The sequence below is a fragment of the Cebidichthys violaceus genome, unplaced genomic scaffold (genome assembly GCF_023349555.1).
Source record: "Cebidichthys violaceus isolate CVI_PGR_0920_01 unplaced genomic scaffold, fCebVio1.0.p SCAF_3, whole genome shotgun sequence".
Classification (NCBI taxonomy): Eukaryota; Metazoa; Chordata; class Actinopteri; order Perciformes; family Stichaeidae; genus Cebidichthys; species Cebidichthys violaceus.
In genome coordinates, this window is record NW_027176483.1 from 55,066 (window position 1) to 83,039 (window position 27,974).

The window sequence follows — 27,974 nt, forward strand, 5'->3', positions numbered from 1 at the left end:
GGAGTCCTGAGAGGTCTGAGATGGTCTGAGAAGGTCTGCAGAGTGTAGGTCTGACGGTCCCTGCGGGTTTAAAGTGTTCAAAAGTCCGGAGAGTCTGGAGAGTTTAAGAGTCTGGAGAGTTTAAGAGTCCGGAGAGTTTAAGAGGAGAGACTCGCAGGTTCCGGTCGGTGTGAAGTTTTGTCCGGTTTCCAGGTTCCTGCAGTTCTTCTCGTGTCTCTTGAGGATCAGATCGGAGATCAGCAGCATGTTGGAGCTTCAGCTGTCGGTGCTGCTCGGTGAGTTCAACTGTTAAAAGTTCAAAGCCCGAAAGAGTTTAATGTTTTAATATATAAAGACTTCAATATTTAAATGCTGAAATGAAATAATTGTCAAATGAATCGATGATCTAATAAACGTTAAAAGTTGAGAGAAAGTCTCAAGAAAACAATCAGCATTAACACTTTATAATTCATTTATAAGAAGAAATGTGTCATAAACTAACAAATAGAAATGAAAAATAGATTAAAGTTTTTATCATCAGATGAGTTTAAATGAAATGTTTCACCAGAGATCAGTCTGTTATCTTCACAAAAGAAACATCACCATAGAATACAAAGTAACACTGATCAGAGATCAGTCTGCAAGCGACGCTACGTAACTGATGACGTCACTAAGCGACACAGGAAGAATGAACAGACGACCCTCCCCCAATGACTAAGGCTACTTGTCTCCCCTGAATATGAATGTTTATTATTATCATTATTGATGATGATGATTATTATTATTATTCCATGCTAAATGTTAAAGAATATATGTGATTAAACTGGACTTCATTAGTTCCTCATCATCAATATTTATTATATTAAACAAATGCAAACTTTAATTAGGTCTCTTCATTGATGTCAATAAGACAGAAAGCTTTGAACATGGGGGGGGCACATATTAAGATATCTTATATTATATTAAGAGATCTTACACTGTCTTATCTTAATTCAACACCTAATAAAGGGTTATCTTATCTTAAATCAACACCTAATAAAAGGTTATCTTATCGTAAATCAACACCTAATAAAGGATTATCTTATCTTAAATCAACGCCTAATAAAAGGTTATCTTATCTTAATTCACCACCTAATAAAGGGTTATCTTATCTTAAATCAACACCTAATAAAAGGTTATCTTATCTTAGTGTGTGTGTGTGTGTGTGTGTGTGTGTGTGTGTGTGTGTGTGTGTGTTAATTTGCAGGTATCTGTTTAAATTGTTTCTGTTAATCTGACTAATAAAATCATCAATTAGAAAAATACAGAAATCAGAAAATAGCTGAACTTTGATCAAAAAAATTACTTTTTGACTTAGTAATTTTTCTGCCAATCATCTAATCAGTTAATCAACTTGATGTTGGCGCCTAGTTACCTTAATTCAGAGGTGCCTTTCTGCTCAACACATGAGCCCCGATGACGCCATTTTCTGGCCCATGAATCTCGCCATATGCATTTATGCATAAAGATGTTCGTAAGAGCCTCTGCTCTCAGTTCTGCAGGTGTTTATCTACGCTCAGGGTGGGGGGGACCAGGATGATCTCAGCCTCCCGGAGTTCAGTGACGTGTGCACAGAGGGCAGCTGTTACCCGGCAACAGGAGACCTTCTTATTGGCCGAGCCCACCAACTGTCATCCACTTCCACCTGTGGAATGAACCAACCCGAACCGTTCTGCATCGTCAGCCACCTGCAGGTAAACAACGCCTGAAAATCACCACATACAGGTAAACAACACCTGAACAACACAACATACAGGTAAACAACACCTGAACATCACCACATACAGGTAAACAACACCTGAACAACACAACATACAGGTAAACAACACCTGAACAACACAACATACAGGTAAACAACACCTGAACATCACCACATACAGGTAAACATTACATTACATTATTACATTACAGTCATTTAGCAGACGCTTTTATCCAAAGCGACTTACAATAAGTGCATTCAACATTGGTAATCAAAAGAACTACTAGTCACCAGAAGTCATAAGTACATTTCCTTTTCCAAACAAGCATCTAAGAGCATGAAGCAGAGCATAACTCAGAGCCAAAGTACAGGGCAGAAACAAGAAAAACAGTTAGTGCTATAAGTAATACGAATACAATAAGTGCAACAAGCTAGTATGAAAACAATAAGCGCTAAGTGGAAGGCTCAGGGTAGCACTTCCTGAAGAGGTGGGTTTTCAGCTTGCGCCGAAAGATGGGCAGCGACTCCGCTAAACAACACCTGAACAACACCACATACAGGTAAACAACACCTGAACAACACAACATACAGGTAAACAATACCTGAACAACACCACATATAGGTAAACAACACCTGAACAACTCAACATACAGGTAAACAACACCTGAACATCACCACATACAGGTAAACAACACTTGAACAACACAACATACAGGTAAACAACACCTGAATATCACCACATACAGGTAAGCAACACCTGAACAACACAACATACAGGTAAACAACACCTGAACATCACCACATACAGGTAAACAACACCTGAACAACACAACATACAGGTAAACAACACCTGAACAACACCACATACAGGTAAACAACACCTGAACAACACAACATACAGGTAAACAACACCTGAACAACACCACATACAGGTAAACAACACCTGAACAACACCACATACAGGTAAACAACACCTGAACAACACAACATACAGGTAAACAACACCTGAACAACACCACATACAGGTAAACAACACCTGAACAACACCACATACAGGTAAACAACACCTGAACAACACAACATACAGGTAAACAACACCTGAACATCACCACATACAGGTAAACAACACCTGAACATCACCACATACAGGTAAACAACACTTGAACAACACAACATACAGGTAAACAACACCTGAACATCACCACATACAGGTAAACAACACCTGAACAACACAACATACAGGTAAACAACACCACATACAGGTAAACAACACCTGAACAACACAACATACAGGTAAACAACACCTGAACATCACCACATACAGGTAAACAACACCACATACAGGTAAACAACACCTGAACATCACCACATACAGGTAAACAACACCACATACAGGTAAACAACACCTGAACAACACCACATACAGGTCATGTTGCACCAAACTGCAACTTGACACCAGTAAAAAAACTGACCAAGACCCTCTTTCTCACGAACTAAACTAACCCTCAACGGATTATTGGAGACTTTACACACACACACACACACACACACACACACACACACACACACACACACACACACACACACACACACTGACTAACCCCTGTAGTGTTTTTGTCTCTTCTTAACTCTGATTGGATGGCCACTGTGTTTAGTTAATGTGTGTGTGTGTGTGTGTGTGTGTGTGTGTGTGTGTGTTTGTTATAGTCTGCAGTGTTTCCTGTGTAAATGACCTCCCTATAAGGAAACTCTGAGCTCTGACAGCAGACAGATGTTTGTCCAGATGTTTCTGTGGAGAACACACAGACGGCTTCAAACTGAAGGATAGAGTAAACTGAGCATGCTCAGTATGAAGCCATTACTTTAGATCGAATCAGATTTTAATTCTGTTTGGTTTTGACTGAAGGACTCAAACCTCTATCGACCACAGAGCTTCCTGTTCCAGTGAAACCATCAGCACACTGGTTTCATCTGCTGTAACAAACAAATTGAATAAAGTGTCTGTCTGTCTGTCTGTCTGTCTGTCTGTCTGTCTGTCTGTCTGTCTGTCTGTCTTTCTGTCTGTGATAAGTCGATCACAGTTCAGACTGAATTCATAACAATGATTCAGTTTCACTGCTGTGCTCATGAAACATAGCAGCTAAAGCAGCTTTATAGCTGCAGCACTGAGATCAGCCTCTGTGTCTGTTATCACCTTCATAAAACATTTAATTTTATTAAAAAAATAATACATAAGTAAAACATTAGTAAAACCTAACATAATCATTTTACTCCTACAGGGCCTGAAGCCTAATAATAACTTCATGAAAATGAAGTTTTGAAAATGTAGTGAGTGACTCACTGCATGTCTGACAATGTTTGTTTGATTAGAGATTAAATCAATAAAGGCAATATTTCAAAAATTTGTTTCAAACAGGAAATTCATTTGTTTTCCAAAAGCAGAAAATCTGTGTTCAGAAGGTTTCCTCTTATCTCCAGTGACCGAGACCACAGAGGAATCTGAGGAATTCACCTCATTATTAACCTCCCCCGCCTGTCTCCCTCTCACTCTCTCTGTCTCACTTTCAATACACTTGTGTTGTTAAAGCATAGGAGCTTAAGAAAGAATTAATACATCTGTTAATAATAATTAAAGTAAATATTGACACCATTGAAGATGATTAACAAATACTGAACATGTCCCTCAGTAATAATATGTATCTGTCTGCTTGTCTTCCATAAACCAGGAGGAGAAGAAGTGTTTCTTCTGCGACTCTTCAACTGCGTACGACGAGCTGAGCAGTCCAACCAGCGGTCATCGCGTCGAGAATGTCGTCACCACGTTTGCTCCCAACAGACTGAAGACCTGGTGGCAGTCTGAGAACGGTGAGAGGTCACAGTCATGTACCAGGGTCGACCTCCATCTGATTCACTGATTACAGATCAGAAGATGGGAACTTTATTAAACATCTGGTCAAAAACAAATAGCCTCTCTTTAGTCCACAAAGTTGACGCACCTCCAGCCTAAAGTTCTCCTGTGTCGCTCCGCTGGTCCAAACATCTTTGAGTTCCATTTTATGCTCAGTCTCAGGTGGGCTGCATTTAGCCGAGCTGCTAATAAATAAACCGTCGCCTATGTTTTCTCCAGATCATCCTGGAAATGCAGTACAGCCTATGAGCTTGTGTAACGTGTGTAAGTTATGTATTGATGGGGAGGATGTGCTTAGATTTGTATAATCAGCTTGATCAATACTATTCTACTATTACTCTGCTTATTATGGTCACATTGGGCCTGCTCAAGGAAATCAGATGGCTGCACCTGGATTTATGTCTGTTTGATGTCTCCTGTGTATATACAGTATATGTATATTGACGTAGAGCTTGTTATTGATCAGTGTACTAATGTTCTGTTGTGTCGGTATACTTATTATAGTATAGATTATTGATTATCTATTTGTGTAACGGTCTGTTGTGCTGTCTGCAGGTGTGGAGAATGTCACTATACATCTGAACCTGGAGGCCGAGTTTCACTTCACACATCTCATTATGACCTTCAAGGTAAGCTCTACACAGATACACACAGCAGGGGATTCTGGGTAATCAAAGATCAGTTTACTGCTCAGTGTTCATACTTTTACCCGTAAAGTTGTTTAATGTCTTCAGTGGCTTTGGAGACATCATAAGGTGTGGAGTTTAAAGGATGTGGTTTTCCTGAACTCTGAACTCAGCATCTCACATCACTGACACACATTAAACACACCAGATTTGGTTTAGTAACAGATCCAACAGTAAACTGGTTACTGGTGCAGCTGAGTGCAGGTCTGACAGTAAGCTGGTTACTGGTTCAACTGAGTGCAGGTCCGACAGTAAACTGGTTACTGTTGTAGCTGAGTGCAGCTCTGACAGTAAGCTGGTTACTGTTGTAGCTGAATGCAGGTCTGACAGTAAACTGGTTACTGTTGTAGCTTAGTGCAGGTCTGACAGTAAGCTGGTTACTGTTGTAGCTGAGTGCAGGTCTGACAGTAGGCTGGTTACTGGTTCAACTGAGTGCAGGTCTGACAGTAAGCTGGTTACTGTTGTAGCTGAGTGCAGGTCTGACAGTAAACTGGTTACTGTTGTAGCTGAGTGCAGGTCTGACAGTAGGCTGGTTACTGGTTCAACTGAGTGCAGGTCTGACAGTAGGCTGGTTACTGTTGTAGCTGAGTGCAGGTCTGACAGTAGGCTGGTTACTGGTTCAACTGAGTGCAGGTCTGACAGTAAGCTGGTTACTGTTGTAGCTGAGTGCAGGTCCGACAGTAGGCTGGTTACTGCTTACCTTGAACGGTAGCTGGATTTCTGCTATGTCAAGAGATCACACCAGAATTACGGGATCACATATCACACAAAATCCATCTTGTCAGACTTTTAGTAATGCATTTGTGTTTGGCAAGCCAGAGCATGGACTAATCATCGTTCAGCAAGGAGATACTGACAGTTCCGGATGTGGCTTAGCTGTATGGGAGAAGACACAGTGAGGCCACTGACTCTGGATGAGGTTAGCGTAGATGCTGCAATTGCTTCAGTTATATGACAACGGTAGAGTATTTCTTCATTCATGTAAAAGATACTTTGGCTCTTCTCCTGACTCGCTTCAGTAGGAGTTTGATTAGCAGGTCGTTCATCCAGTCACCTGCTGCATATTTTTTAGAAAGTGCCTGACCCCTTCCAATGACGGCTTCTCAGATGGTTTTGTGTAACAAACCAACTGGCTAGTTAGGTTACTGCTGCAGCTGACTGCCGGCTGGACAGTGAATCACTCACTGTTGATTCTCAGGTGGATCAGCAGAATCATAACATGGTATTTAGTTCAAGTATGTTTTCTAACCTCGACATTCTTTGTCCTCAGACGTTTCGACCTGCCGCCATGGTGATCGAGCGCTCAGCTGACTTCGGGAAGACATGGCAGATTTATCGTTACTTTGCCTACGACTGTGAGAGCTCCTTCCCATCTGTTTCCCAGGGACCAATGCAGAAGGTCGATGATGTCATCTGTGACTCGCGTTACTCCGACATCGAGCCGTCCACTGAAGGAGAGGTACTGCAGTACTCTGAGGGTGTACTCACTAAGAGCTGGTCTTGGTAACCAGTAACCACAGTGTTACAGAGGAAAAGAAATTATATCATAATACACTTGATGTGACGTCACTGTGATGTCATCTTTTTTTACCGTTTGGTGATTCCAGGTAATTTTCAGAGTTTTGGACCCGGCGTTCAGGATTAATGATCCCTACAGCCCCAGAATCCAGAGTATGTTCCTTTACACCAGAAAATAACTACTATAGGGTCTGTTGGGATTAGTGATTAGGTATTATCTATCACTGACCTGTTATTGATCTTTTGTTCAGACATGTTGAAGATCACCAACCTGCGGGTGAAGTTCACCAGACTGCACACACTCGGAGATAACTTGCTGGACTCTCGTATGGAGATCAAAGAGAAGTATTATTACGCCATCTTCGACATGGTGGTTCGAGGAAACTGCTTCTGCTACGGACACGCCTCAGAGTGTGCCCCGATCCAAGAAGATGGCCAGACCAGTGAGGGCATGGTGAGTCTTGAAGTGGGCAGGGTGATCTCTGAAGGGGGAGTTCTATACAGGGTGGAGGGTGATTCCTATAGGGGGTAGGGTGAGCTCTGAAGGGTGATTCCTATAGGGGGTAGGGTGAGCTCTGATCAGATGTGACTGTGTGTGTCTACAGGTTCATGGTCACTGCATGTGTAACCACCACACTAAAGGTCTGAACTGTGAAAAGTGTCAGAATTTCTACCACGACCTGCCGTGGAGACCAGCAGAGGGACGCAACACCAACGCCTGCAAGAGTGAGTCTGTACTGGTCTATACAGGTTTCTACTGACCTCTGTTTCTTTTCTCTACTGGGAAACAACCAGTACAAACTGAGGCTGCAGCTTTTGATCATTTTTGTAATGGAGTATTCTTGTGATTATGCCATTGATTTATCGAGTACTCAGATAAAAAAAGAGGAGCAATAGTAAATATGCAAAAGAGAAAAAAAACTGGAGCAACTGATTAGTTTCCTTTTTATAAAGATCAGCATGTTTATTGCTTAAATTGCATACAATAATATTATTGGCATTTAAGTGCCAAATTTCATTCTGTCCTGAAGTGTCAGTGTTAACTATCAAAATACTGAATGGTATCCATTTACCTTGTTATAGTCATCTATTGTGATGAGTGCTATTGTGATGAGTGCTTTGAATATTGTGATGGTGCTTTTATTTAAAGATTTGCTTTGATTAAAAACATTCTTGGTGTGAGTAGTTTTAATTATATATTATAAGCTGCTTAGAGCTAGTGTTAGGAAGTCTCATAATTCATCTCTAATATCTATTTTATATTCATGTGAAAACATCTCCTTCAAACTACTGGATTTATTGAAGTTCATCACCAAAACTACATTTGACCAGATTACATTTGATGGCGAGGCGGTAAACAAAACCTTAATGCAAAGAATTTGCTTCACTGATTTTCACTCATTACATTACATTACATTACATTACAGTCATTTAGCAGACGCTTTTATCCAAAGCGACTTACAATAAGTGCATCAACATTGGCTCATCATGGAGTTACTGGAGCTTCTTGTAGAAACCCGGTCTCTGCTGGTGTCTGGTGAACTGGTACTATGCCAAAAGGTTGGACAGCAGTACTAAACTTATACATGAGGTCCTGTTTGTGTTTCTGAACTGTGTCTGTTCAGGTTCTGTTTCAATCCTTTTTTTATGAATTCATATTCAATCTGATCAATGATCAATCATCATCACCTGCGTCTGAAACAACAGCTGCAACTATCAGATTAGAGATCTGTTTAACTTGACGTCTGTCTACAGCTAACTCTGACTGATATCTCATCTTTTCTTCTTCTGTGGTGTCTGTAGAGTGCAACTGTAACCAGCACTCCTCCTCATGTCACTTTGACGTGGCCGCATTCATGGCTTCAGGAAACATCAGCGGAGGAGTCTGTGACAACTGTCAGCACAACACGGACGGACACAACTGTGAGCGGTGTAAACCGTTTTACTACCAACATCCAGAGAGGGACGTCAGAGACCCCAACATCTGTCAATGTGAGTCCAGACCTTAAGACAGAATACTGACAGCAATGTAAACCGCTTCTAGAGAGAAAGAGAAACTTCCTTTGGTTCATTTGGATGTCAGCAGGATGTCATGATTGACAGTATCAAATGTTTAAAAAGACTGAACAGACTAACCCAGATTCTTCAGCAGCACTTCAAAATATTGAAACGCAGCGTTTGTGTTGGTCTTCATTCCAATGAGATTACTATAAAAAGCCTTTAAAATTAAAATAAAAAAAATCATTACTGTTAATTGAGATGATGTCACCTGACCAGGGTTAGGGTTGCTCCTCAGGGACAATGAAGGTTGATTGATTGCATTCCCTCCTCCTGCAGGACTGAATTAACCGCCACTAATTCATTTCAACAGATCTGATATTAACAGTTCTGTAAGTTGTTTAAATAATCGGTATCGTGACTTTATAAAATAGGAAGTGTTTATTTAAACCGTTTTTTTCCTCCTCACAATGCATTTTGTCCTGCGTGTGTTTCGTAGCCTGTAACTGTGATGCTCTGGGTTCACTGAACGGAGGAATATGTGACGGAATGACGGACGTTCGAGCCGGTTTGATTGCTGGTCAGTGTCGCTGTAAAGTCAACGTGGAAGGAGAACGATGCGAGCGCTGCAAACAGGCTCACTACCGGATGAGTAACGAGCCTGAAGGCTGCACGGGTACGACACACAACACCTGCACACAAATACACACAACACCCGCACACAAATACACACAACACCTGCACACAAATACACACAACACCCGCACACAAATACACACAACACCCGCACACAAATACACACAACACCCGCACACAAATACACACAACACCTGCAAACAAATACACACAACACCTGCACACAAATACACACAACACCTGCACACAAATACACACAACACCTGCACACAAATACACACAACACCTGCACACAAATACACACAACACCTGCTCACAAATACACACAACACCTGCACACAAATACACACAACACCTGCACAGTAATACACACAACACCTGCACACAAATATACACAACACCTGCACACAAATACACACAACACCTGCTCACAAATACACACAACACCTGCACACAAATACACACAACACCTGCACAGTAATACACACAACACCTGCACACAAATATACACAACACCTGCACACAAATACACACAACACCTGCACACAAATACACACAACACCTGCACACAAATAAACACAACACCTGCACACAAATAAACACAACACCTGCACACAAATACACACAACACCTGCTCACAAATACACACAACACCTGCACAGTCATACACACAACACCTGCACACAAATACACACAACACCTGCACAGTAATATACACAACACCTGCCTGCACACAAATATACACAACACCTGCACACAAATACACACAACACCTGCACACAAATGTACACAACACCTGCACACAAATGTACACAACACCTGCACACAAATGTACACAACACCTGCACACAAATATACACAACACCTGCACACAAATACACACAACACCTGCACACAAATACACACACCTGCACTCACACACAGGTTTGGGTTCCTGGATGACAGGAAGTATGACAGACTTCCAGACTCACAGGAGAGGATAGTATGGTTACAGTCTTGCAGTATGTGTACTATAGTTTTTCTCATCATGTGTACTCTTACTGTGTTCCAGCGTGTACCTGCAGTCCTCTGGGAACTCTTCCTGGTGGAAATCCCTGCAACAGTGAAACAGGAAGTTGTTTCTGTAAACGTCTGGTGACAGGACGAGACTGTGAGCAGTGTGTGGTGAGAACACACATTTACTGTTATAAAACCGTGAGACCACAGTCCTGATCCTGGTCCAGTCTGACCGCTTGACTGATATTTCTTTCCTGTATGAATATTTCAATGTGCATCATTATGCTGATGATACTGTCTTTATTATTTATTTGACTGGTAACACAAACCAACCAGATCTCCAGATTACAGTCTGCTGCAGACTACCTCCATCTTTGATTGATTATAAGTTTGTGCTACTCTCTAAAAAAGACTTATTATTATTATTATTATTATATATAGTTGTGTGTGTGTGTGTGTGTGTGTGTGTGTGTGTGTGTGTGTGTGTGTGTGTGTGTGTGTGTGTGTGTGTGTGTGTGTGTGTGTGTGTGTGTGTGTGTTTTCAGTCTGAACACTGGGGTCTCAGTAACGATATGGACGGCTGCAGACCATGTGACTGTGACTTCGGAGGAGCCGTCAACAACCAGTAAGTTTAGTCCTGGTTAAACACATCCAACACACTCACCGGCCACTTTGTTAGGTACACCTTGCTAGTACCGGGTTGGACCCCTTTTGCCTTCAGAACTGCCTTAATTCTTTGTAGCATAGATTCAACAAGGTGTTGGAAACGTTCCTCACAGATGTTGCTCCATGTTGACACGATAGCATCACGCAGTTGCTGCAGATTTGTCGGCTGCACATCAGTGATGCGAATCTCCCGTTCCACCACATCCCAAAGGTGCTCTATTGGATTGAGATGTGGTGACTGTGGAGGCCATGTGCGTACAGTGGACTCATCGTCATGTTCAAGAATCCAGTTTGAGATGATTTGAGCTTTGTGACATGGTGCATTATCCTGCTGGAGGTATCCATCAGAAGATGGTCCACTGTGGTCATAAAGGGATGGACACGGTCAGCAACAGTACTCAGGGACGCCGTGGAGTTTAAACAATGCTCAGTTGGTACTAAGGGGCCCAAAGTTTGCCAAAAAAATACCCCCTCCACCATTACACCACCACCAGCAGCAGCCTGAACCGTTGATACAAGGCAGCATGGATCCATGCTTTCATGTTGTTTACGCCAAATTCTGACGCGACCATCTGAATGTTGCAGCTGAATTTGAGACTCGTCAGACCAGGCAACGTTTTTCCAATCTTCTATTGTCCAATTTTGGTGAGCCTGTGTGAATTGCAGCCTCAGTTTCCTGTTCTTAGCTGACAGGAGTGGACCCGGTGTGGTCTTCTGCTGCTGTAGCCCGTCTGCTTCAAGGTTCCACATGTTGTGCGTTCAGAGATGTGTTCTGCAGACCTTGGTTGTAACGAGTGGTTGTTTGAGTTACTGTTGCCTTTCTATCATCTCGACTCTGCCCATCCTCCTCTCACCTCTGACATCAACAAGGCATCTTCGTCCACACAACTGCCGCTCACTGGACATCTTCTCTTTTAGGACCGTTCTCTGTGAACACTGGAGATGGTTGTGCGTGAAAATCACATTCATAGAATGACTTGCTTTACGGAATTTATTTTTTAGTTTCCTTATACAACAGAAAATAGTTCAATATTATTTCCATGAGGCTGTTCTCAGTGACCAGGTCATTTAATTATTGTCTAAATAATTATTAATACCACCAAATAGTACACTAAGGTTTATTTGTCCTTGTTGCTTGAAATATGCGTTTGTACCTTTTTAGCTCAAGTTTTTCCTTCAAAGTCAATTTCCAGTGATTTCTTTCATCTCGTGCTTCTTCATCCACATCACAGCTAGCAGCTGTTAGCAGTGTGCTGTGTGGATTTCTACCAATACTGTTAACATGTCTGAGGATGAGCTGCACGCTGGTGTGGTGGTGAGCTCGGTCGCCAGAGGGACCTGGGTTTGGTCCCGGGTTTGGTCCTGGGTAAATGGCATGTAGGTGAATGGTCACATTCATGAAGTGATGAACAGTTTTCTGAGGTCCACTTAGTGGAGCTGATCAGATGTAGTTTAAATCTGGGTCTTTCTATGGTTCTGTAGCAGTTCTGGTGTTCTTACTGCCCATCATCCCGTCCTTACTTTCTTCAGTTTCCTTCCTGTTGTTTACGGTTTCCATTCTGTCTTTTCTTCTTCGTTTGTCGTCCTGCAGGTGTGATCAGGTGAGCGGTCAGTGCGTTTGCAGAGATCATATGTTCGGTCGACGCTGCAATCAGGTGGAGTCTGGATTCTACTTCATCGCTCTGGATCACTACACCTACGAGGCAGAGGACGCCAAGTTTGGACCTGTGAGTCGTCTTTTAACCTCCAGATCAGTCTGCTGCAGACTACCTCCATCTTTTATCCATTATAAAGTTTGTGCCACTCTCCAAATAGACCGTGATTATTATATGTATGTATGTATGTATGTATGTATGTATGTATGTATGTACCACATGTGAGCTTGTCAAATGTTGTTTCATCCATTTTCATGTCTTCATCTTATCTCTGTAGGGGGTCACAGTGGTCCCAAGACCCCACCCCCTGGATCGCAGTCCCACCTGGACCGGTATCGGCCTCGTCAATGTCCCAGAGGGGGCCTTCCTGGAGTTCTCTGTGGACAACATCCCCCACTCCATGGAGTACGACATCCTGATCCGCTATGAGCCTCAGGTAGGAGACTGTGAGGTGTAGCCTCGCCCACCACCAGAACATAAAGCATGCTGACTGGATGCTGACATCACTCTCAGATAGAGAGACATTGTGAAGTTAATAACGCACACATTAAATAGTAAATGGACTGTACTTGTATCTCTTTTCTAGCTTTCTGATCACCCAAAGCGCTTTAACGCTACATGTCATCATTCACCCATTCACATACTGATGGGAGGAGCTACCATGCAAGGATGCAATAGATGGTCCATACTGTGGACTAGAACCTGGATCAATCCCCTCAGATCAGATCAAGTCCAGAAGTCGACACACAGAAGTTAGTTAGTTAGTTAGTTAGTTAGTTAGTTAGTTAGTTAGTTAGTTAGTTAGGGGGTGACTGTGGAGAGCAGGGCCGCCTTACAATCAGAGGGTCAGCGGTTCGATCCCCGGCTCCTGCTCTGCCAGTCTCATGTCAATGTGTCCTTGAGCAAGGACTCTTCACCCCAAAAATTGCTCCCGTAGCTGCGTCTACGGTGTGTAGATAGATACTGAATTGTAAGTCGCTTTGGATAAAAGTGTCTGCTAAATGACTGTAATGTAAATAGATAGATATTGTGTGTTTGCAATAAAGCAAAGCACACCGGACAGAAAAAAGGGGGTCATACTCCTAATTATAGTGATAGTTGTGATAATATACTGTCATAATACTCATAATCATAGTGAAGAAGCGATGGAAAAAAAGACAAAGTTTAAACCTGAGACGTGTTTGTTGGCCCTGAAGCTACCTGACCAATGGGAGGAGGTTCTGATGACGGTGATGAGACCTGGACCAATCAGAGCAGACAGTCGCTGTGTCAACACGGTGCCAGATGACGACCACCAGATGATATCACTCCACCCCGGCTCACGGTAACATTTTTAATAAATGTATCGATAAACGTTGGTCAGAACAAACCTGTAGGGAACTAGAACCAGACTCCACTTCTCCTGGAGTTGTTTGAGAGGAGACTGTCTTTGATTGTTTTTATTCCACAAGCATGCCACAAAGAACATGTTCAAATGTCAAATTCATTTTCTCTTTGAGTGAAAAGAGAATTTCACGAACACAAAATGTTTTAAAGGAAGAAGAAGACCAACCTGAGCTTTTCTTCTTCTTCTTCTTCTTCTTCTTCTTCTTCTTCTTCTTCAGTCATGAATTGATGGTTTCACTGTTTCCTGTCTGTCCCCTCAGGTATGTGGCTCTTCCCAGACCAGTTTGTTTCGAGTCTGGTCTGAACTACACAGTCCGCCTCAGTCTGCCTCTGTACTCGGCCCTCAGTGACGTCCAGTCTCCATATACGCTCATTGACTCGGTGAGGATACTTCAATGTGATCTTCAAACACTGACAACGCATTCATGTTATTAATGATGTTAGCAATGATGCTTTTAAAAGATGATCAATAAAAGAGCTGGAACCAGACGATGATTCCATTTGAAACAACTAAAACAAATTAAATGTGTTTTCTTCCTATCAGAATCAGCTTTATTGCAGCTTAGAAAGTGATGAGTTACTTCACAGTATCTTCTGTTTAATACTCTTTATAAACATATGTATCTGATGACATTCAGAACCTCAACTTCAGTAGAAGTTCTTCAGTCAGGAGGATTGATATGTAAACGTACTCTGACCAGGGATCAAACCTGGACATGAAGAAACCTGAGCTTTCAGTCAGTCTCATGGCTTTCTTCATCCTCAGATCGTGTTGATGCCTCACTGTAAGAACCTGGAGATCTTCTCGGCCTCAGAAGGAGGAGACTCCAGTGGGAACAGCGGTTGGGAAACTTTTCAGCGTTACCGTTGTCTGGAGAACAGCCAGAGTGTGATCAAGTCTCAGATGACCGACATCTGCAGGAACTTCATCTTCAGCATCTCAGCCATGTTGCACCAGGGAGCGAAAGGTACGAGTCCACCTTCAGAATCACACACTGTTCATTGAGTATGTTACACTTACGAGGAAGTTGGCTCGGTGATTTGGTGCATAACAGTAAAACACAGTGCAAAAGTATGACTTAAATAAAATATAATACAAATATGAAAATTTACAATAAAATATGGTGACAAACAAATAAGAGAATTTAAAAACAAGTTTATGATTAAACTCCACCTTAATAATCTCACTGTGATCAGAAGATTAATAAACAACATTATCAATATGACTCATCTCCACAGCCAGCAGTTACAGAACAGCATGATTCATCCAGAGTCTTATTGTTGGTGTCACCTAATGAATGGAAGTCCAATATTCTCTCTGTATACTCTGTACACTACCTGTAGTACACTACCTAACCCTACCTACAAGTAATGTAATGTACCTGAGCGGGTAGAATACAGAGTACCTGAACAGGTAGTGAGCAGAATACCTGAACATGTAGTGAGCAGAATACCTGAACAGGTAGTGAACAAAGTACCTGAACAGGTAGAGAACAGAGTACCTGAGCGGGTAGTGAGCAGAATACCTGAACAGGTAGTGAGCAGAATACCTGAACAGGTAGTGAGCAGAATACCTGAACAGGTAGTGAGCAGAGTACCTGAACGGGTAGAGAACAGAGTACCTGAACAGGTAGTGAGCAGAGTACCTGAGCGGGTAGTGAACAAAGTACCTGAACAGGTAGTGAACAAAGTACCTGAGCGGGTAGAGAACAGAGTACCTGAGCAGGTATAAAACAGAGTACCTGAGCAGGTAGAGAACAGAGTACCTGAGCGGGTAGTGAACAGAGTACCTGAGCGGGTAGTGAACAGAGTACCTGAGCGGGTTCCGACTTGAGGATTGTTAATGATTAATGTTAATGAAAATGAAGCATACTGTAGCCCAATGCTTGTACAAACAAACAGAAAATAGGACCTTCTTGTCGGAGGTTACTAACTGTATGTTGACTTAATGTTAACAGATGTGTTTTCTTGTATGAAATGCGATCGTGACGGGTTGATGTACATGTGTTTACTCGGTACACGTACTGAATCTTTTAGTGGTACAGAGTGCCGGACTGTACTGGCCTAAATTCATCTCTGGAAATAACTGAAACCAGCTAACGCACTCTGAAAACTAGCTTCTACTAAAATGAAAATGTTAATCTATTATAACCTTGCTGCTGACAGGCGACGCTCTAACTTAGTCAATCTCACTCTCGCTTTGACAGCAGTATCATTACTCCAAATTCTACAGTTAGAAATCTGCGCGTCACTGTTGACTCTTGTAGCACACATCAAACACATGACTCAAGCAGCTTTCTTCGCCAGAGTTCGCCCATTTCAAACAGTCAGATGTAGAAATTCTCATTCATGCATTCATCTGATCTGGACTAGTCTACTGTGACATCCACTTCTCAGGTCTTCTACTCTGCAGCTTAACTAGTCCAACATGCAGCCACTAGAATTTTCTGTGAATTTACACTTCAGCTTAATTACTTCTTCTTTCTTTCCTGTTGTCATTGGTGATCGCTAATGTTTCCGTCATGTTAATCCACGACTTCCTGAACAAGACTCGACTAGTTTCTTCTTCACGTTCTTCAAATTTCTTTAGACCTTCTGGTTCATAAATCTGTCATTGTCACTCTCTAAGACAGGAGCTGTAGAGTATGCATTGTTTTCTTGTACTGTTGAAGCTTGTCGGTTGTCTAACATGTCTCTCGTGTTGGACTCCATTTCCCAGAATGCCATTGTGATCCTCAGGGCTCCCTCAGCACCGTGTGTGATCCCAGCGGGGGTCAGTGTCAGTGTCGCCCCAACGTGGTCGGCAGGAACTGTGACCGATGTGCTCAGAGTACGTTCCAGTTCGGACCCAACGGCTGCAGAGGTCAGAGCCCTGAACACATGACTTATAATCAAAACATTCTGATTATAATCATCAAAATATACTTGTTTATGACTTGTGAATATATACTGTAAATGTGCTTTTAGTGACTTCCAGAGAAATGTTGTGGGTGAAAAAGATACTCCAGATTGTTATCATTATGTGACTGTAGATCCAGATGTTTCAGTGTCTTTGATTTGTCTGAGGACCAAGCTTTTAATAATAATGATATGACATTGTGCTTGGTCTCCTGATGATACCTCTATATTGTCTGTTTCCTACAGTGATGAACATAAAGTATATACAGGCTGGTTTTTGTTTTTGTTTTTGCAGCATGTGCCTGTGACCCTCAGGGTTCACAGAGTTCATTCTGCAATCAGCTGACTGGTCAGTGTGTCTGTGTTCTGGGAGCGTACGGTCGGCAGTGTGATCGCTGTCTGCCGGGTCACTGGGGCTTCCCCACCTGCCGACGTTGCTCCTGCAACGGACACACCGACGACTGCGACCCCGACACCGGACGCTGCACCAACTGCCGGGACCACAGCACTGGACACACCTGTGACAGGTGAGTTACACCTGTGATGACATTTGGCTTGACTTTTTTACGAGTTGAGCACCTCGGTGTGACGGGCAGGAAATCCTCCGATGACAGAGGAGCGTAGGTTTTCACCAGGCATGAAGGTAGGAAGCAATGGTTCCTTTTGTTGTCCTGTAGACCAGAACCAATGTTTTGAGCTGGGTTTGAGGTCCAGCAGAGAGCCAATTTAGTGAACACAGACGGGTAGTGTTGGAAAACTTGAAGAGTGAGATTCTGGAATTGTCTGGGGACAAGCTGCAGAGGTCTGGGACTAGCTGTCTGAGACTAATTGCAGAGGCCTGAGTATAAGTTGAAGGGGTCTGGGGACTAATTGTGGTGTTCTTAGTAGTAGTTGCAACTAGTTGAAGAGGTCTGAGTACTAGTTGCAGAGGACTGGGGACTTGTCGCAGAGGTCTGAGGACTAGGACTAGTTGCAGATGATTGAGGACTAGTTGCAGAGGGTTGGGGACTAGTTGCAGAGGATTGGGGACTAGTTGCAGAGGGTTTGGGACTAGTTGCAGAGGATTGGGGACTAGTTGCAGAGGATTGGGGACTAGTTGCAGAGGATTGGGGACTAGTTGCAGAGCAGTCTTAGTAATGAGGTCTGATGATGAATCAATAACTTTCCCTCATCACTTACTCTCTTTTACTTCAGGTGTCTGGATGGTTACTATGGGGACCCAGTGTTGGGGTCAGGTGATCACTGTCGTCCCTGCATGTGTCCCAATGGACCCGGCAGCCTGCGGCAGTTTGCAGGAAGTTGTTACCGTGGTGACGACTCCCAGCAGGCCGTCTGCGTCTGCAACACTGGATACAGAGGTACAATCTAAACTTTATTAACACTGAGTTCTACACAAAGGTACAATCTAAACTTTATTAACTCTGAGTTCTACACAGAGGTACAATCTAAACTTTATTAACACTGAGTTCTACACAAAGGTACAATCTAAACTTTATTAACATTGAGTTCTACACAAAGGTACAATCTAAACTTTATTAACACTGAGTTCTACACAAAGGTACAATCTAAACTTTATTAACATTGAGTTCTACACAGAGGTACAATCTAAACTTTATTAACATTGAGTTTAGATTTTTATTAACGTGGTGAAAACTGTACAGAGATAAAAATCTTTAACACAGCTGGTCACAACTTTATTAACTCTGAGACAAACTTTGTTAACTCTGAGATGGATACAGAAGTAAAACACAGAAGTTGAAGTCGGTACAAGTGATAAAGAGATGCATTTAAAACATACCAATGCTTTTTGTTCAACCCTTTCATCACTTTGATTTCCTTATGAAGAAATCTTTTTGTGTTAAAGCAGAAACAGAATAAAGAAACTGCAGATGTGACAATGAATCAGAATAGTTACAGTTTGTTCTGGTTCTGTTTAGTTTTCATGAGTCAAACAGCTGCTTTGTGGAGACAAACGGTCTTCATTTAAGAGGAGTGATCCAGTGTGATGTAAACAGACTGAGAGCAGGAATGTGATGCGTCTCTGTAATTACAGCAGGAAATGAGACACAAACTTTCTCCCATCGTTTCCACAACAGTCTGGAAATATTTCACTGTTTATTACTATACTTAAAGTTATGGAACTGCAGCTCGATAACACAAGTTTCTGATTGGCTGTCAGGGTTCAATGTTTCTAGACTTAAGATAAAGCTTCAGTGATGAAATAGAATAATAATATTAGAATAGACTTAGACCACAGGTTTAAACATTGTAAACAGGTTCATTTAACTCTTGTGTGTGTGTGTGTGTGAGAGGTTTGAGGAACTAAAAGCAATGAAGAAATGTAATATTTAGTTTCAAACTTAAAGTATCATTTGTATATCAAAAGATAAAAGCAGCTGAAATGTAGTCTTTGCTGTCAGTCAGAGTTAAATGAAGTGTAAACGCTGAAAGCAGCTGAACTGTAACAGTCGAAGTAATAAAAGTGAATTGATTGAACATGAAACAATTCACTGTCAGCAGATGGAAATAGAAATTAAAAGTGAACGATGTCTGTAAACCCGCCTCCTTCTCTCTGCAGGTTCTCGCTGTGACGAATGCTCACCTGGTTACCATGGAAACCCTGGGGATGTGGGGGGGCAGTGTCAGCCCTGTCAGTGCAACAGCAACATCGACATGTTGGACCCGGAATCCTGTGATGCCCGAACCGGCGAGTGTCTGCGTTGCCTTTACCACAGCGAGGGCAACGCCTGCCAGAGCTGCAAGCACGGCTACTACGGCAACGCCCTGCTGCAGGACTGTAGGAGTGAGTTCACCGGGTTTACTCCTTGAAATGCTCTTGATTGATCCAAATGTGGATCAAGTCTTAATGAAGTCTGGTCCTGAATCCAGATTGAACTCTTCTGGTCCACAGAGTGTGTTTGTAACCAGCTGGGCAGCGACTCCTCCAGCTGTCCGTCACCCGGCGATTGTCACTGCGACCTCATCAGTGGTCAGTGTCGCTGCCTCCCCGACGTCATCGGGCAACACTGCGACCGCTGTGCGCCCGACACGTGGAACATGGCGAGCGGCCGCGGCTGTCAGGCCTGCGCCTGCGACTCCAAACACTCGTACGGGACGTCCTGCAACGAGGTGAGGAGGTTACGATGTGAACGTTTAGTCTTGGTTCGTCCAGCAGCTCGTGGTCACACTTTGTTTGGTCCACAGATCAGCGGTCAGTGTTCCTGTCAGCCCGGCTTCGGGGGAAGAACATGCAGCGAGTGTAAAGAGCTGTTCTGGGGAGACCCAGAGGTCCAGTGTCACGGTATGTTCACCACATTCTGTTATTAATAGTAGGTCCAGTGTCACGGTACGTTCACCACATTCTGTTATTAATAGTAGGTCCAGTGTCACGGTATGTTCACCACATTCTGTTATTAATAGTAGGTCCAGTGTCACGGTACGTTCACCACATTCTGTTATTAATAGTAGGTCCAGTGTCACGGTATGTTCACCACATTCTGTTATTAATAGTAGGTCCAGTGTCACGGTATGTTCACCACATTCTGTTATCTATAGTAAGTCCAGTGTCACGGTACGTTCTCCACGTTCTGTTATCTATATTATTCATTTTATTGTGAATGTGAAGGACAAAAGTTTAAATTTGACGAACACAGTCGTTCAGCCGCTGCCTCAATGCATCGTGGGAACATTCCTGACCCAAGCATCCTCTGCTGCGGTCTGCTGTGACTTATATTAAGTCCAGATGTTCCCTGAGGCCCGACGGTTCCGTCGCCATGGAGACAAGACCAGAGATCTGTCTTATCCTCCAAATATTCCTGAAATCCACAAAGAGGCTTTGTTAGTGTGAAGCAGAGCTGAAGGTCAGAAACTGGACCTTCTGAGGGGGGGGGGGGGGGTACACGTCTAACACCACAAACTGTCTCTCTGAACATGAAACAAACCATCAACAAACAGACAGTTACATCTCAGTTTGAATCAGTTTTGTTGTTTCTGCAGCTTGAAGGAGTTTCAACTGTGTTAAATGCAAACCAGATGTCACACACACACACACACACACACACACACACACACACACACACACACACACACACACACACACACCCTCACAGGAAGTTGGACAGTTTGTGTGTCTGTGTTTAATTAAACCACCATATATGTGTCTCTTTATGAAACAGACTTCTGAAGACACACTAAACTTTTTTTGAACCTGGTTTGAGTCTGACTTTAGACCACCATTCCTCATTTCCTGTCCTCAGTCTAGTAAACTGTGAGCATACCTTCAGTTCAGACTCTGTCTCCCTTCAGTCTCAGTTCTCGTTGATAGTGAGTCTGTATGTGAGTCCTCATGGTTAGATTTGGTTACCGTGGACGGGTTTGGGTACCTAGTGACTCTCTGACTAGTGACTTCAATTATTATCTGTAAATGTTGTTCACAGCTGGTTAAACCACAGAAAACCATGATACACTGTGATGTACTCCAGGACTCTGTGACATCACTGGTGGGTGTGGTTTCAGGTGTGAATTTCTAACCCTGAATGTGTTTCTGTCTCAGCGTGTGACTGTGATCCTCGCGGTATCTCGGAGCAGCAGTGTAATAAAGGCAGTGGTCACTGCGTCTGTGTGGACGGAGTTTCCGGCCCGCGCTGCGACGTCTGCAGCCGCGGCTTCTCTGGAACCTTCCCCGACTGCCACCGCTGCCACCAGTGCTTCGCCGACTGGGACAACGTCATCGGTCAGTTGACCAATCAGACGCACCGCCTCGTCAACAAGGTCAACGCCGTGAAAGCCAGCGGAGTCAGCGGACCATACAAGAAGTCCATCGACAGCATGGAGAGGAGTGTCGCCGACATCTGGGTCATCCTGAACCAGAACCCAGCCTCTCAACCACTGACCGAGACCCAGGAGCTGCTTCAACAGGCCAGGTGAGATTATATTTAATCTGGATAGTAGACATACAGAAACTGGCCAGGTAAAATTATATTTAATCTGGAGTTAAATCGTGCTGCAATAGGCCAGGTGGGTTTTTTATTTATTAGTCGCTGCCACAATGCTGCCGCTGGAATTCTGTTAGTCCCCTGAGCGGTAAGGAGAGGATTGACAAGAAACAGAAGATGTCAGAGGAGAATAGATACAAACACAAAAGGGTGTTTAAATGACAGCCAGGGAGCGAGTAGATCTTCTGCTGGAGTCCTTTGTGGATTCGGACATGTTCGTGGATCATCGCTGCTCTGTCTTCGGCATGGTGCAGGAGAGCGTCGTGACAGGCCGGTTTATGTTTTTAGTCAGGACTTCACAGTGTTCGGTGTCAGTCTGTCTGGAGCTCATGCACAGACGATTTGTAAGATTGTGGACCAGGCCATGACAGTTGGAGCCTCGGTCATCGCGTTGAACGACTCTGGAGGAGCTCGGATCCAGGAGGGAGTGGAGTCTCAGGAATATATCTGCATATCCAGCCAGAGGAATGAGATGGCTTCAGGAGTCGTACCTCACATCTCCCTCATCATGGGTCCCTGTGCAGAAGGAGCCGTCTACTCCTTTTACCTTCATGGTTAGGAACACATCATGCCTGTTCATCACAGGAGCTGATGTTGTGAAGTCTGTCACCAAAGAAGACGTGACTCAAGAGGAGTTTGGTGTAGCCAAAACACCCCCCACTGTGTCTGGAGTGGCTCGCCTTGCTTTTGAGGATGATATTGAATTATTGCTTAACATGTGTGAGTTCTTCAACTTCCTGCCGCTAAGGAGTGCCACAACTGCAGCGATCGTCTGGTACACTCATTGGACACGATCGTGCCGCTTGGGACAACTAAAGCCGAGGACATGTTGGACATCGTTCAAGCAATAGTGGATGAGAGCGACTTCTTTTGAAATCATGCCCAACTACGCCAGAAACATTGTGGTGGGCTTTGCCCGCATGAACGGATGCACTGTAGGCATTGTGGGTAACCAGCCCAAAGTGACTTCTGGTTGTTTGGACATCAACTCTTCAGTGAAGGGAGCCCACTTTGTACGCTTCTGTGATGCTTTCAATATTCCCATCACCACCTTTGTGGATGTGCCGGGCTTCCTGCCTGCTACCGCTCAGGAGTATGGAGGCATCATCAGACGTGGAGCCAAGCTGCTGTTTGCCTTTGCAGGGGCCAATCTCCCGAAAATAACCATCATCACCAGAAAGGCTTGCGGAGGAGCCCTATGACGTGATGAGCTCCAAACACTTGAGAGGAGATGTGAACTACGCCTGACCCACTGCTGAGATCGCGGTCATGGGTGTGAAGGGTGCTGTTCAGATTATTTTCAGAGGAAAGGAGAACCAGGTGGAGACAGAGGCAGAAGTTTGCCAATCCTTTCCCAGCTGCTCTCACAGGTTTTGTGAATGACATAATCGAGCCGTTGACCACTCGCTAGAGGATCTGCAGAGATCTGGAGGCCGGCCAGCAAGAAGCAGCTAAATCCCTGAAAGAAGCTCAACAACATTCCTCTGTGAAACTCCCAAACATCAATGCTGTCTAAAGAAACTCGCTGTGGTTGTTTTTATGATACTGACTTCGCATTCAAATGACCTGCTGCGTGACCTCCGAATGACGACTCGGGTTGGTTTGTCTCATCATGCACGACTCAAACTGCCCAAACTTTCCCTTCCAGTTTACTGATTGTGTTTTGAGCTATAAACTTTATTAAAACATCATCCTCAAGATTTGAGGGAACTTCTAGAGTTCTGTAAACCAAATCAGCACATCTATCTGTACAGGGTAGGTGGTTCGATCCCCGCTAGTCTATGTCGATTATATTTAATCTAGAGTTTAAACAAACTGCAACAGGCCAGGTGAGATTATATATTTAATCTGGAGGTTAAAGAATAGCTCAGAATAATGTCAACTGTGGCCTCTGACCTGTGTGTTTCCCTCAGTGACCTGATGGGGGCCCTGAGCCGGATGTTGAACCACACTGAACGGACCCTGGTCCAGGTGGAGGACGAGGACTCAGCTGCAGAAACTAAACTGGACTCTGTGACGTCGGATGCACAGAAACTGGAGCGAACGGTTCAAGAGCTGTTGGATCAGGTTGAGTTCATCAAGAACTCTGACATCAGAGGTGAGGGGGGGGGGTCATGTGATCAGACGGTTTTAATAAATCTCTTCAATTCTTCTTCTGGCCTGGACCTGTTGATGTCAAATGTATATCTTAAACTGGACAAAATAACTACTCAAGGGCCACTTACTTACTAATTCTGGGGCCTCATCAGCAGGTGAGGTCACCTGTGAGGTCACCTGTGGGCTCACCTGTGAGGTCACCTGTGGGCTCACCTGTTCGCTCACCTGTACCATGTCTCATGGTACTTCCTGTCACCAGGGGCGACGGACAGCGTCTCTAAATACTTCCAACAATCTCTGGTGGCTGAAGTTCGAGCGAACTCGTCCACCATCGATGCCGGCAGCTTCGTAGAAACCTCCAGTGCTCTACGGCAACTCACAGAGGACAAACTGAACCAAACCAGAGAGGAGTTCCTGAGGAGACACACTGAGCATGCTCAGAGACTGGACGACCTGGCAGGAGAGCTGCAGACTCTGGACCTATCAGAGATCAGCCACAAGGTGATCATTTAATCATTTAATTTAATTATTGTTTGTTTTTATTTTCAGGATTTTCTTTGAACATTTAACTTTGTGTTTCTTTGTTCTGACCTTCAGTCTTTATTAGAGATGAATCTGTCTCAATGAATGATTTCCTCTGATTTACAGAGCTGCTCCTGAAAGCATCACGTCCCCTCTCCTCTCTTTCTTTAAAGATCTGAAGATGATTTATTCTCATTTATTTATGACACTTTAAACCTTTTGACTCTTTCTAACTGGACAAAAATATTTCATTTGTAGTTTGAAAGAGATTAACAAACTTAAATATGCATAACTTCTGTTTCCACAGCGACCATTAAAACAGATCGACTGTATCAGTTTGGATTAATACACATACAATATATTATACTTATATCAGAGGAGTATTAAAGATGTTTATTTTATTATAATTAGATTTGACTTTATTTTGTGGTCGTCCTGGTTCTCACAGACATGCGGCAGTCCACCATCAGGGCAGGACTCGTGCGGGTCCTCTCCCTGTGGAGGTCTGGGCTGTGTGGACTCTGACGGTCGGACCAGTTGTGGAGGTGAAGGATGTGACGGCGTGAAGACAGCGGCCAGAAACATCTGGAAGAAAACCCGAGAATCTGAGCAGGAAATCATCAGTGCCATGGAGGAAGTGGACAAACTCTCCAAGATGGTGAGTCTGATGCGTCCTAGTCTGTGCTGGGCCTGACGGGTCCTGGTCTGTGCTGGACCTGACGGGTCCTGGTCTGTACCGGATGTTCTTACCTGTGCTTTGTCTGCAGCTGTCGGAGGCCAAAGTGAGAGCGGACGAGGCGAAGCTGAGCGCTCAGGACGTCCTGATGAAGACCAACAGAACCAAACAGAAAGTCCAGCAAAGCAACGAGGATCTGAGAGTCCTCATCAGACAGATCAGAGACTTCCTCACACGTATTTCGCTCACTTCCTGTTCAGTCATGTGACTTTTCATGAACAGTCTGAGTCTGGATCTAACTAGCGGTCTTTGTGGTTTCAGAGGACGCCGCTGACCTGGAGAGCATCGAGCTGGTGGCCGACGAGGTTCTGGCCGTGCAGATGCCGACGACGCCGGCTCAGCTGCAGAATCTGACCGAGGACATCCGGCAGAAGGTGGGAGAGCTGGGACACGTGGAGAGAATCCTGCAGCAGAGCGCCGCCGACATCCACAGAGCCGAGGACCTGCTGGACCAGGCCCGCCTCGCCAGGTGGGTCCTACCGGGTCTGCCAGGACCCTTTAGAGTTTAAAAAAGTCATCTCTCACTGCCCAGTCGTGATGGTGGTTATGATGGTGATGATGATGATGTAACTTCCTGTGCTTGTCAGTGAGGAAGCAGCAGATGTGAAGGACTCTGCAGAGAAGGTGCAGCGAGCTCTGGAAGAAGCTCAGAGAGCTCAGACCACTGCCAGCACCGCGATCCAGCAAACTGCCGCCCACATCCAGACCACCAATCAGCTGTTGTCCTCCGTCAGTACTGACCAACGTTTACTTCACTGACATCCTGTCACAATGTGTACTAAACGTTTACTTCACTGACATCCTGTCACAATGTGTACTAAACGTTTACTTCACTGACATCCTGTCACAATGTGTACTAAACGTTAACTTCACTGACATCATGTCACAATGTGTACTAAACGTTTACTTCACTGACATCATGTCACAATGTGTACTAAACGTTTACTTCACTGACATCATGTCACAATGTGTACTAAACGTTTACTTCACTGACATCCTGTCACAATGTGTACTAAACGTTAACTTCACTGACATCATGTCACAATGTTTACTAAACGTTTACTTCACTGACATCCTGTCACAATGTGTACTAAACGTTTACTTCACTGACATCCTGTCACAATGTGTACTAAACGTTTACTTCACTGACATCCTGTCACAATGTGTACTAAACGTTAACTTCACTGACATCATGTCACAATGTGTACTAAACGTTTACTTCACTGACATCATGTCACAATGTGTACTAAACGTTTACTTCACTGACATCATGTCACAATGTGTACTAAACGTTTACTTCACTGACATCCTGTCACAATGTGTACTAAACGTTTACTTCACTGACATCATGTCACAATGTGTACTAAACGTTTACTTCACTGACATCCTGTCACAATGTGTACTAAACGTTTACTTCACTGACATCATGTCACAATGTTTACTAAACGTTTACTTCACTGACATCCTGTCACAATGTGTACTAAACGTTTACTTCACTGACATCCTGTCACAATGTGTACTAAACGTTTACTTCACTGACATCATGTCACAATGTTTACTAAACGTTTACTTCACTGACATCCTGTCACAATGTGTACTAAACGTTTACTTCACTGACATCATGTCACAATGTGTACTAAACGTTTACTTCACTGACATCCTGTCACAATGTGTTCTAAACGTTTACTTCACTGACATCATGTCACAATGTGTACTAAATGTTTACTTCACTGACATCCTGTCACAATGTGTACTAAACGTTTACTTCACTGACATCCTGTCACAATGTGTACTAAACGTTTACTTCACTGACATCATGTCACAATGTGTACTAAACGTTTACTTCACTGACATGTCATTTTCGTTTGCTACACTGACGTTAGAAACATTAAGGTAACACGCTGCCTGTCTGTGCTGCGTTCAGGTGGAGTTGGAGACGGCACATGCAGAGTTGAAGCTGACTAACGCCACCCAAAGGCTGCAGAGACTGCAGCAGGACTTGACGCTGCTGAGAGACAAAGGTCTGAACGTCACTGTGAGCACCGAACGCACCAATCAGGATGCAGCGAGCATCAGAAAGGTCGCAGAAGAAGTGAAGAAGGTGAGTTCACCTGAAGGACACTCAAACATCTGCAGATATCTATGTTGATCAGGAGCTTAAAGTGTGTGTGTGTGTGTGTGTGTGTGTGTGTGTGTGTGTGTGTGTGTGTGTGTGTGTGTAGGACCTGGACTCGGAGCTGAAGGAGAAGTATGCCAAAGTGGAGCAGCTGATTGGTCAGAAGGCCGGGGGCGTCGCTAATGCGAAGAAGAAGGCGGAGTCACTGCAGCAGGAAGCCAAAGAGCTGCTGCTGAAGGCCAGCGACAAACTGCAGCTGCTCAAAGGTGACATCACTCTGACGTCTCTCGAGTACTAGCGAGCTCTGCAGATGGACTAGCTAGCTATCTAACTAGCCAGCCATCCTCTCAGGATCTCCCGTCTTCTCTTCTCCCATCAAGTAGTCTACCAGTAGGCGACGCGGCCCCAGAGCTCTTCAGCAGTTATTCAAAAAGACAACAACTCT

The 27,974-nt window shown here is 43.8% G+C and overlaps 1 protein-coding gene and 1 pseudogene across 1 annotated transcript in view; both read left to right on the top strand.

Annotated features, from left to right (window-relative positions):
* Window positions 1-27,974, top strand: part of lamb1a (laminin, beta 1a) — a 28,802-nt gene continuing 828 nt past the window's right edge. The window contains exons 1-32 of the mRNA XM_068722990.1: window positions 1-275; window positions 1,513-1,712; window positions 4,444-4,582; window positions 5,181-5,254; window positions 6,582-6,770; window positions 6,919-6,982; window positions 7,081-7,283; window positions 7,435-7,555; window positions 8,633-8,821; window positions 9,327-9,503; window positions 10,515-10,627; window positions 11,005-11,084; window positions 12,717-12,852; window positions 13,058-13,216; window positions 13,977-14,104; window positions 14,427-14,547; window positions 14,933-15,134; window positions 16,886-17,029; window positions 17,360-17,591; window positions 18,259-18,422; window positions 19,643-19,867; window positions 19,976-20,193; window positions 20,269-20,365; window positions 21,617-21,986; window positions 23,972-24,156; window positions 24,415-24,656; window positions 25,126-25,335; window positions 25,445-25,589; window positions 25,675-25,882; window positions 26,001-26,142; window positions 27,338-27,514; window positions 27,636-27,795. Of these exons, the coding sequence (XP_068579091.1) occupies window positions 245-275; window positions 1,513-1,712; window positions 4,444-4,582; window positions 5,181-5,254; window positions 6,582-6,770; window positions 6,919-6,982; window positions 7,081-7,283; window positions 7,435-7,555; window positions 8,633-8,821; window positions 9,327-9,503; window positions 10,515-10,627; window positions 11,005-11,084; window positions 12,717-12,852; window positions 13,058-13,216; window positions 13,977-14,104; window positions 14,427-14,547; window positions 14,933-15,134; window positions 16,886-17,029; window positions 17,360-17,591; window positions 18,259-18,422; window positions 19,643-19,867; window positions 19,976-20,193; window positions 20,269-20,365; window positions 21,617-21,986; window positions 23,972-24,156; window positions 24,415-24,656; window positions 25,126-25,335; window positions 25,445-25,589; window positions 25,675-25,882; window positions 26,001-26,142; window positions 27,338-27,514; window positions 27,636-27,795 (5,245 nt within the window). The 5' untranslated portion in view covers window positions 1-244. The remainder of the gene's footprint in view (window positions 276-1,512; window positions 1,713-4,443; window positions 4,583-5,180; window positions 5,255-6,581; window positions 6,771-6,918; window positions 6,983-7,080; window positions 7,284-7,434; window positions 7,556-8,632; window positions 8,822-9,326; window positions 9,504-10,514; window positions 10,628-11,004; window positions 11,085-12,716; window positions 12,853-13,057; window positions 13,217-13,976; window positions 14,105-14,426; window positions 14,548-14,932; window positions 15,135-16,885; window positions 17,030-17,359; window positions 17,592-18,258; window positions 18,423-19,642; window positions 19,868-19,975; window positions 20,194-20,268; window positions 20,366-21,616; window positions 21,987-23,971; window positions 24,157-24,414; window positions 24,657-25,125; window positions 25,336-25,444; window positions 25,590-25,674; window positions 25,883-26,000; window positions 26,143-27,337; window positions 27,515-27,635; window positions 27,796-27,974) is intronic.
* Window positions 22,217-23,548, top strand: LOC137881190 (propionyl-CoA carboxylase beta chain, mitochondrial pseudogene; annotated as a pseudogene).